The sequence below is a fragment of the Cyprinodon variegatus genome, unplaced genomic scaffold (assembly GCF_000732505.1).
Source record: "Cyprinodon variegatus isolate N-32 unplaced genomic scaffold, C_variegatus-1.0 Scaffold261, whole genome shotgun sequence".
NCBI classification, from domain to species: Eukaryota; Metazoa; Chordata; class Actinopteri; order Cyprinodontiformes; family Cyprinodontidae; genus Cyprinodon; species Cyprinodon variegatus.
Window position 1 is genome coordinate 63886 of NW_015150714.1, and position 11589 is coordinate 75474.

Consider the following 11589-nt stretch of genomic DNA (forward strand, 5'->3'; position numbering starts at 1 on the left):
TTTACTACTGGTGGTTGGCTTTTTTTCGCAGTACCGCCACCTTCTGCTCTGGAGTGTACCCGCGTTGCCTTTGAGAAAAAGGAGCCGCGCATGAACCGAACGCAACACACGCGAACCGAACCGAGACAGTCGAACCGAACGGTTCGGACAGTTTTCATAAACCGTCCCATCCCTAATGATTATATATCACAATATGTTTAAATTACCTTCAAAAACACTAGAGTGCATATAATTGCAATGATATACTCCTTCAAGCTTTTGGTTTTAAATTAAAAATATTTTATTCTAACCAGGTCAAAGTTTTACACAAATAAAACTGCCACATTACGTCTTTCGGTGCCCATATTAGACCTTTAACAAGATCCCAGCAACCAAGCAAGAAATGAAGCAAAAACACGCAATACTAAATAAAATGCAAAATAAAAAAAGGCTTTTTTGTCTATAATAAAAAAATAATGCTGCATGAAAAAAGAAATTTACTTTAAATAAAAAAAACAAAAGCGGAAATACTGTTCAAAAATTAGAGCATTATCAGAGCATCTCAAAACTATTTGCATTGATATTTATTTGCTGGGAATTTTAAAGAAGAAATCCAAGCCACTGCCATACATTGCTTAGCTGAAACACCTGCTGTCACCGTATTCATTTGCCATTTGCAAACGAAAGGAATGAGGGGTTTATGATGCATTCAAAGCGTTTGGGGAAAAAAACAAAAAAAAAAATGTCAGTGAAATAGATGCAGACTGCTTAATGTCATGCAAATTTGTACTCAATGGTAGCGATTGTCATTTTAACTATCGTGTGGGGGAAAAGTCCAGATACATTGACGATATTCGATATATTGCCCACCCCTAGATGCTACGACACTAAACTTCCAAATTTATTATCGACACACAGGAATAAATTACATAACACGGGGATAAAAAAAAAGGCATATACTTAATACCATAAAATATATTGAAATCTAAACACGGAACACCCTTAACAGATTTATAGATTACACTCGATACATAAGTCTGAAATACAAATATACATAACCCAAATATAACAATTTGACAGCATTGGAAGGTTGTTTTGATGTTTTATAACTTAATGTGCAAATAATTAATGCTGATTAATTAATGCTAAATTATGCTAATAACGTTTGAAGACATTTCATTTCCCACCCAGGAAGCGTTTTCAATTCAAATGTCAGAAATAGCGTTAGGTTCCAAGCATCATAGAGTAGACCAAAAACAAACTCTTATTTTGGCTTAGAAAACATGCAAATTGAACCGGACGAATGGGTCAGCCTCTTTGGAATGGGGAGTCGTTTGAGTTGTTTGTTAGCCTGCAATACCCGATACCCGTCTATGTCTCTGAAAGGGGGGTCGTTAAAGGGAATTTTTGACCTAGCTAAACAGGCGAGGTGTTCTGTTCCCGTGTAAACAGGTCAGGGTTGAGGTGATGGCGGGAAGGAATCAACTCTATCGCTGAATTGTAGGTTTTTGAGAGCTGAAACCTGAGTCCACTGTTTTTCTGAACATAAGTGGCGTCTTTCACGCCCCTCTCAAACCACCTGTCTTCTTTGTCCAAAATGTGAACATTCTGGGCCTCAAAAGATTGTCCATTGTCCATAAGGTGTAGATGGACAGCCGGGTCTTGTACCGAGGAGGTCGCTCTTCTGTGTCGGGCCATGCGTCTTTGGAGAGGTTGGTTTCTCCAATATAAAGATCAGAGCATTCCTTACTGCACTGAACTGCATAAAACATTTCGCTCAAATTTGGTCTGGGGGTCTTTTCTTTAGGATGCACTAGACTCTGTTTAAGGGTCTTGTTTTGTTTGAAATTTACTGGGATTTTTGTGGTTTGGAGAAACCCAAAATATATTCCTGAGCAATATTTTCCCAAGAAAATACTGATCATGCATTATACTAGAACAGCTATAAAAATCAGTTGCGTGATACTGTTGCTTTTCTATCATCTTGGACCAGTTTCCCTTTTCTCCTTTGAACTAAGCAAGGCACTTAACTGGACATTTTTTGGTCTGACTGTGTTTTATAAACCAGAGAGATGACTGTGAAGGAGAATCACGCCAGATCAATAGTAGAGCTGCAGCGTATAGCAAACTGCAATCATCTTTGCACTTTCAATGTTGAGATCAGAGTGGGAAGCATATATTTTAACTGTACAAAGTAATAATATATGTGACTAAGTAAATTGTCTCAAACAGGGAGGAGTCCAACTAATACATAGAGTTCACAATTTAACAGTAAATAACAGTAAAATGTGAAAGTATGAACAGCTCTTCCTTATTTTCCTAAAACATCATTTATGAGTGAACCAACCTACCGGTACATGACAGTAGGACTGATTGACTTTGACAGCAATGTTGGGGGGATACTGGTCCTCCTGAACGCCAATAAGGTCTGAGTAACAGATTCTGCATGAAAGAGAAAGCACAGAAGTATAGGAGACCATCTAAGACAATTAGGCTTATAAGTAAAAAGAGATAAAAAAAAAATAAATAAATCTAGCAATAAATGAAAATAAACAAAAAATATGGAAATCTTAAGAACTCTCACCCTCCCCTAAGTAATAGAACTGGGTATCGATCTAAATTTCAAGAATAGATTAAAATAAAATGTTTAGATGAGATTCTCTTTGATCAGACCTGATCTAAAATTTGATTGCAGGTTTTAACATTTTTTAGCTGTTCGCTGAATTATGTGGCTGTGTAGTTATGCAACATTTTAATAATAGTATTATATTAACATTCAACAGCGAATTGATAAAGAAATGGTAGTTCATTGCGCTGCAAGAAGTGTGAAAAACACAATCTATAAAGATAATCTTTGGTTATATGAATCAAACTTAAGGAATTATTATAAGAATAAATTCAAAATTGAATTTGATTTTTTCAAAAAGCACTGCTAAGTAAAGCAATATTTGTTTTGGGTTTTTTTTCCATCCACACAAAGAGCTTTAACTGGCAGGACAATAAATTCTATTGAGCTGAACTCACCTGAGAACCACCTGGACTGATCGGATCCCTGGGCGAAGCTCACTGTGTAGACAGATAATTAAAATTATATATAAGTTACAGACTTAAATAAGAATTTTGATAATAAATTACATGTCATTACTGAGTTATTACCTTGCATTTCGAATCTGGTCTGCTTGCAGTGGTGTTAATTCAAAGATGCACTGACTGTCCTGTAATTTTTCACTGTTGTGGGCAACTATAAAAACAAAATGATAAACAAATCAAAAATAAATAAGATACAAATAATGTAAAGCTTAAGTGCAGGCCGTTGGTTTGCACTCACTTAGCTCTGTTGGTGGCAGAAGCGTCTCTAAGGTTTGGTAGAAGGGCAGAGGGACCAGCCGGACCTCTGCTGCAGGCGGATGGAGCGGTTTGGAAATCCCGTTGAGGTAGTCTGGGCCCTGTGAGGTCAATGATGGAGAGGAGCTGAGGGATGAATATGCCACTGGGACGCCTTCCGGACGTCGTGCTGGCAGCCAAGCGGCTGATTTAGGGAAACGAGACTCGTAAAGCTGCCGGACATTCTTCAAGAGTTCTGGACTGTACTCTGTTTGCACTAGTCTTAGTGCACGACCCACAAGGTCCTGCTTCAGACCACTTTTGCTGCGACCCATTGAGGCCAGCAGCGTCTGTAGGTCTGAGACCCGGAAACTTTTCACCATGTTCTAAAAGGAAGAGAAGGCAAAACGATAAGAAGCTTAGGCCATGTGTCACAAACTTTGATCACAAAGTCCTAACTGAATAGTAGGAAAACCTGGAAAAACAGATCTGTCAAACCACGCTGTTGAAGGTTGCGCGAACGCGGCTCAACAGAAGAAAAAATAAAAATTTCACGAAAGTTTGTCTTTAAAATTCTTATTTATACTTATCATATATTCTATATACTTATATTCATATATAAACACTGTCGCTGGATCAGATCAATGCATCTCCATTGAACTTTGTATCTTTTTGTGACAATGACCAAAATGGTCTTGCATAATAATATTTTCGAAAGACTGGAGTCAAAGCAGTTTTTCCTGAACCCAAGAGGGATTACTGAGGAAGTCTGCATTACTTTTCTAAAATCACAAATCAAAAATTGTGAAGATATATGGCCTCACTTTAGTAGAATTTATGCCTGGCAAATATGACTTAAAAATCTAGTCTGATCTGTTTTCTCCAATGGCAGCCCAAACAGGGCATTGGTGGGAAACAAAAAAAATTAAAATAAAATTGTTTTTCCAAACTTTACAGCTTCATTAACGTAAGAGTGTGATTAATCATTTAGAAATTAATTGCCCAGCCACAGCAGAACTTATCCAGATGTGAGACAATGTTTAGAAAGACTAATTTTGAATGTTTGTTTTGATCTTTGTTGAAATGTCAATTAACTGGTTTATTTCTTACAAATATTGGTTTACATACAGAAAAAACACGATACCTCTCCACAATTTGCAACTGAGGGGCAATAGCAGGGATTGAGTGAGAAGAACAATATTTACAGTAAAAAAAAATACAATTCATGCATCCAAATTGTGTAGATTGGGAAGCGTTTGATGCAAAAAATCTAGTTGCAAATATGTGAATTACAATATGAAAAACATATTGTATACTTCATCCATCTACTGTAGAGTTTGTTTTTTAAACATTTTCTTTTTCGAAATAAATGACAATCAATTTGACTGTATGATCTGGTGAACCTTAAAGTGCCTTGAGATGACATGTTGTGAATTGGCGCTATATAAATAAACTGAATTGAACTAACCTACTAAATGGCATATCAATTAACGGAAATGTATTATGACCACTGAAAGTCAGGGCATTTACACATAGCTTAGTAAAAGTTTAAAGACAATAACTACAACAAAATCAATTACTGTTGTTTGTTCTAGTTTACATGGGTTTGAAGGTTAAATGTAAACATTGGTACAGAAATGGAGATTAAGGAACAGAGATGCCTTGAAACTGCAATTTTTTTTTATACTGTAGACTTGCTTTACATCTTGCATTGATTAGCTGTTTCTATGTACAGAAGTATTTTATTGCTCAACTAAACGATAGTCTATAAACCATTACCACTAAAAAAATGACTTTAGTTTATTTCATAGTTAAGAGACACAGGATGTATTAGACAAACATGAACAGCTTCACACTGCATATCTATCCGGAGTACCATCAAGCGCGATAGAAACGACGTGCTATTGTTTGTCCATAAGTGCTTATTAGAATACGAATGCTATTACTTGATCGATAAATCACAACCACCTTGTTCTTTTATTCCCCCTTTTTGAAGCTAACCATAAATACAGTGCAATAAAGAGGTTTGCCTCTCAAGAGACTAGCCTGTCAGCATTCAATCATTGTGACAGATGCTAAATGCTAGGCTCTAAAAACCAAGAAGCCAACTTATAAACAATATAATCCACAGACTATTGCAAATGAAGTCATGTGAATGCATACATAACTGAAATTAGGTCTCATTCATTATCATTGTCTTTCCTCAGACCCAGCGTGATGCTAAATGTACCAAGCACTTGCATGGATAACATAACCTAGCAGGCTAGCTTTGTTAGCACCTAATGCTAGTTCTTTTCGTCGTGGTTCCAATATGTCCAATTTGTAGGATTGTTTATACTTAAAAATATCCACACAGATACTCCGGGTTTCCCACGGCCGGTGTGACTTTAGGCTCACAGTTCCACTACCGTTCCCCATCAACCGAAAAGCCACCAAGCTTTACCTACCATCGCTTCCACCAGTTCGGCCGCCATCTTCGCTTTGCAGTACCGCGAGAGTCACAAATGACGACAAGTCCTCCACCAATGAAACGACAAACCTTTTTCAGAGAGGTACGGCGTTGACCAATCGGGTTACGCAAAAAAAGACTGACACTTCAAATAGGCGGGATTATTGTATTTTAAAGATATAGTACACCTTTTAAAAAAATAGTCAAAGGCAGGTCTCTTTCTCTACATTAGGCCTCAGTATCAGTGAATTTCACAGTGTTTTATAGTTTTTGTTGATATGATATGTTTAAGTTTAATAATGTTGAGATATTTTGAATCCACGTTGTCATGTCTACTGAAATTCAATGTGGAAGGAGAACAGGGGCTGTCAAGTGGATGGGGGTAGCATGGTCTTCTGAAATCCCGTCCGAGCAAAATAATCCATTTCGGGTTTGGTGACCAACCATGAGAGGCTACAGTAAAGCTTTGTCTAATGTAAGAAAAAAAAAAAAACTAACTGAACAAAACATTTCCATGCCCTTTGTACAGATCTGCAAATTAAAACTCTAAAGCAACAATACTGTTATTTAAATGAAGAGTTTAAATTATATATACACATGTGTATGATTGAACCTGCACACATCCATAGATAATCCAGTCCAGACTTTATAGTAGCTCTTTATATTTTTGGTGATATAAGTTGGTGTATTTTTTTTTTTATTCAAGCTGTTCTAATTTTATGAAAAACACATATAGACTAATTCAAATGTAGAAATATGTCCATATTTCTTTCAACCAGCTGCTATGTAATGCAAAAGACTTTAAATTAATAGAAAATGGTTATCCTTAAAATGTTTAGGTGTTATACATTCAGTAAATGTGTTTTCTCTCCTTTCATCACTACATCTGTAATTCTTCATATTTATTGGATTTTTAAAAATTATTATTAATACAAGTATTTTGTTGTTTGTATATAAATGACAAAGTTATATAAAGATCTAAAAGAATAGCCTTATGAAAGCTCAGTGTGGGAGCCTGCTTTATGTTATTCTGAAGTTACAATGGTTCTGTCTGTTTTTCTGTCTATATATGTTTACACCACATATTCTTTTTTTATTTTACATATTATATCTAAGCAACTAATTATTTATGGTTCAGTTTGATCATTTGTGTTAAAGCAGATTCACAGCAAAAAATTATTTTATTTTATTACATAAACAGATCAAATAAAAATCCACAAAAAACCCCAATTTAAACCCATTAAGTAATTAGACAAATGCAAATTCAGTTACAAATCAGATTTTTGAAAATATGAAAATACATATTAGCCGCGTAAAAATGCAAAAGATACTGAAACTGTAAAGGAAGTGTCATTATCCAGAGCCTAACAAGTCCCATACTAATAGGGACTGAAAAGCCGTTCAGTGATAGATCAATAAAAAAAATACTCCAAAATGCAAATAAACAAAGAATAGAACAGAATTCTACTTTATTGTCATTACATTGTCACAAGTACGAAGCAACGAAATGTAGTATAGGGACAAATACCTCTATTTTATTGATTTGTGGTCTGGTGAAAATAGAAGTGAAGTGTTTAATCATGAAAACCATTAATACATTTAGAGAACAAAAAGGAGAAATCTTGCAAGCCTATTGGATAAATCTCAAATTGAAGTGGTACTATTACACTGTGGGTGTTTTTTGTATTTTCATTTTTGTTGCGGCGGAAGATGTATTTCACAAAGTAGATTCCATCATGGTGGACATTATGAAAAAAAATGATGGATGATCTATTAAATCTTGGTGACAAATGGATCTTCCAAAGAGATAGCAAAGGTGTGCTCTAAAAACAACCTAGTCCATGTTTTAGGATGGCTATTACCGTCATGATCTCTGTCTCATATGCAATTTGTGGGCAGAGAAGCAGAGGTGTAAAGGAAGGCGTCATGGATATTGTTGCAGTGCAAAAGGTGAAGAGAAAACTGAACAAGCAGAAAAACCTCCAAGTTGCTCACCTTGATCGTTATCTCAAATCTAAGGCTAGATGTTTGAAACTTGACAATGTGGGGATTTGGACAGTGAAATGATACAAAACAGGCATCAAAAGTGAGTGGCAGGTCCATGTTAAACCTTCTGTGACTTCAGTCACAGAATGAAGACAACACATTTCCACCACATCTGTTTTATTGATGGAACATGCATGTGCAAACAAGCCAATGTGGCTCCTGATAATACATAGTAGGAAGGTGTGAGACACTGTGCTCAATGTTAAAGATCCTGTTCCATTATTCAAACAGAAGAGGGCAATATGGTCTATAATTTAAAGTTAATACAACTGTCAAGATCTTTTCTATGAGCTTAGTAGAACAAATTAGATTCATGTGCACTCTTAAATGTTTTAATATTGTCTATTTATTTGAAAAAAAAAAAATAGCCAAAAATATTCTAATACTTCAAAAACAACAGATTTAGCAGTTAAAATACAAAGTAATATTCACTGATTAGATCATTTGCAAAACAAATACATTATATCTGCACAACTTTTGGGTTTAGGCAGTCATGTTTTATTGTTTTAACTGAGAAATTAAATGCAGCTTCCCAGGTCCAAATACACACTTTATAGAAGAAAAAAAAAAAAATCAGGAAGATCAGCTTTTCTGAACATGTGTTAATACTAACAAGTAGACTTTATTTACCCATTAATCCCAAGGAAAAGCTGTATAAGTGCATGTTGCATTATCTTGGAACAAAATCAATAAATAGCTCTGTTTAAAAAAAGTGAGTAGAGTTAAAAAGTAACGGTTTTTAAATCAGCTATTAGTAATATTATTATATTATAGTATTATAATATAATATTATAGTATTTAAAATACAAAAATGCACATAAAAATAATAAAAGATTACATTTTGATATTTGATAACCATGAAGGAAGAATGAAAATACCACAATAATTTATTTATATAAAGAAAATGGAGGTTAGATTTTATTGAAAAACTTAAATAGATTATTTTAAACATATCTAAAAAAATCACAAAAAAGAAATGTAAACAAATTAGTCATATTTATAATAAATACTTAACTTGGAATAAACCTCATGTTAAATAAACCATGATTGTTTTCCTAACTTTTTGAGTTTCAAATAACATTACAATTTTGAAATCAAAATCAAGGAACTGTCCCCATTAAATACTGCCTTTTCAAAGAAATTCTTTGGACAAACCACCCCATCCATACACACACACACAAACACACACACATACACACAAAACAAGCTAAACAGTCTTAGACTGGCATTTAAAAGCTTTTTGATTCTAAGTCAGCCATCTTTTTAGCACACCATGTCCGGCTAAATCTTGTGTTTAATCTCTCGTAATTACAAAGATTTGCTTAGGTTAATAAAAATAATCCTCCTCATTCAGGACCCCCTACCTGGACCTCCCCTGTGTCTTCATTGCCCCCTTTCTGGAAGGGATAAAGTCAGAGTTATATAAATAGAGACCCAACTTCACTTCACAAATGTGAAGCACTGCTTTTTAGCTTGGAAAACGCAAAGCTTGAGAAAGATGTTTTAGCCTTAGGTTTTTGATGAGCAAAAGGATTTTTCTTCAGCCAACAAAGCAGCTGACGTCATTTTCACAGGCTGCCATTGTGTTAGGCGTTAGCGCATCAAGGTTAACAACAGTTGAGAGGCTCATCTTTATCCGTGATCTTGTCAACTGTAAGACTTTGGCGAAAGAAACTGTTGGCACGGAGGCATTCGCTTTTATGAATGGTTCTATTCTTCAATTGGCTTTAAACCTTGAAATCGCAACTCTGAGATCTTTGGAAGAGAAGATTTTTTTCTTTCATGAACGGGAAAAAATCTGATATACAGTTAGTGTAAAAACCCATAAAACATCTGCAATGAGTTTAGAAGACACCAACTCGGAACTGACGACGGAGACGAGGAACAGCCACAACGGAAGCAGAGACAGGCTTGGACTGAGCTTCACTATTGACTACCTTCTGTTCAATAGTGGAGTCGAACGTTCGAAAGGAGAAGTGACGGCAAGTAGCGCAGCAAAACAGACGGAGACCAGTCTGCTAAATGATCAGAATCCTGAACTGAAAGAGATGGAGATTCAACGCAAAGAACAGGTGACGTGTCTACAAGAGCCAAACGCCAAAGCTGGGAAAAGTAAAACCAGCAAAGAGGAGTGGGACAAAAACCAACACGACGAGGGAGAGGAGGAAGTGACCACCACCACATCGCCTACAAGCTGTAATTCTGAGAAATCCTTAGACAAACCCAATCAGTCGTACATCGCACTCATCTCAAAGGCAATCCTGGCGTCTGATGAGAAGAAGTTGCTTTTGTGTGACATCTACCAGTGGATCATGGACCATTACCCTTACTTCAAGAGTAAGGTATGGTCATCTTAATCTTTTTTTCTGTTTATACCAAAGAAAAAATAAAGTTCTGCAGAACTGCAATACGGTACAACAGGTAGGCTAGCTGCAAAGGCAAGCTGGAGTCATTATTTGGTGTTAATGTGAAGTAAAATGTGCTGTCTTGAAATATGTTCCTCTCATATGTTGACATTGATACTTTAAAGGGAATCCCAAACAAAAATTATAATTTTGTGAACCTCTATATGAGTTTTATATAGACATTAGAACATGGTCAGGGAACCATTTTCTTTAGCAAAGCGACCTAGTTGGCTCAGGTAATCTGTCTGAGTGGTTAAGCAATTAGGTGCTCACAAGGACAGTAGATGATCTTCTTGTTGGCAAATTCGCAAATAAAGTAATCCTGTTGCTAGGTCGCAAACTGTCACTGCCTTCAACAGGTGTGACAGCAGATTGGGTGCAGTCCAATGGATTAAAGTTGATCGCTAGTTGACGTGCTAAAAACGTAAGACAGGGTGTTGTTAGTTACTGTGATCATACAGGCTCTCGACACACAATGGTGCCTGCTTGCCAGCAGCAGGACTAAAATGGATCACTGATACTTTGCGGCCCCATGAGTTATTTTCCAGTTGTGAAAAACCGTTGCACTACTCCTGCTTACTTCCAATATAACTTGTTTTCTTAAGCTGATTTATTTTATTTTACATGTTCCAACAGGATAAGAACTGGAGAAACAGCGTGCGGCACAACCTGTCCCTCAATGACTGCTTCATCAAAGCAGGTCGAAGTGACAACGGCAAAGGTCACTTCTGGGCGATCCACCCTGCCAACTACCAAGATTTTTCTAAAGGGGACTACCAATGCCGGAGGGCAAGAAGAAGGGCGCGCAGGGCGGCGACACATATCCGTTTTTCCTCCCTGACCTCCCCTCACCACCCTGCCGCCGCACTGGCCCCTCACAGAACAACCTGTTGGTGCTGCCCTCAGGTCCCGACATTTCCTCTGTCCTGTTTTACACCTAGGCTCTACTGGCCGTGGTCCAGCATGCAGCAACAAGTGGGGCTTCAGCTGGGTCTCAATCCCTCTGTTCCCTGAAAGGTTTTAAGTCCTTCACTCTATGTTTGCAGTTTGGTTGGAATGTTTTTACAGTGTGATAAAATCTAATTTCATCATGATATTTATATTGTGAGACAGTTAAAGTGTATATTGTATCTTAAAGTTTCAGTATTTTAAAATTCCTGTATTTTCCCCACTTGTGTTCTGATATTACCGGTACAGAGTTTTGTCATAAATGTATTAAATATTAAATTTTTCCATGATGTGTGTTTTCTTTTACAACTTTATTCAGCAGACAGCTTTTAGCTGTTAAAGGTATAGGAAGAATACATTGTCAAAAGATTATTACAGAGCCCCTTTAAAGAAATATTGTGTGTGTGTGTTAGTGATTGTGTGTCCAGATTTTGCTAA

The 11589-nt window shown here is 36.3% G+C and overlaps 1 protein-coding gene and 1 pseudogene across 1 annotated transcript in view; one reads left to right on the forward strand and one right to left on the reverse strand.

The window, feature by feature from the left end:
* The window catches only part of pias4 (protein inhibitor of activated STAT 4), a 12719-nt gene extending 6919 nt beyond the window's left edge, over positions 1–5800 (reverse strand). The window contains exons 1-5 of the mRNA XM_015382661.1: positions 5751–5800; positions 3308–3689; positions 3136–3220; positions 3004–3045; positions 2331–2421 (exon numbers count right to left, since the gene is read on the reverse strand). Of these exons, the coding sequence (XP_015238147.1) occupies positions 2331–2421; positions 3004–3045; positions 3136–3220; positions 3308–3689; positions 5751–5777 (627 nt within the window). The 5' untranslated portion in view covers positions 5778–5800. The remainder of the gene's footprint in view (positions 1–2330; positions 2422–3003; positions 3046–3135; positions 3221–3307; positions 3690–5750) is intronic.
* Positions 5801–9279: 3479 nt separating this feature from the next.
* LOC107089720 lies at positions 9280–11217 on the forward strand (annotated as a pseudogene).
* Positions 11218–11589: the final 372 nt, after the last annotated feature.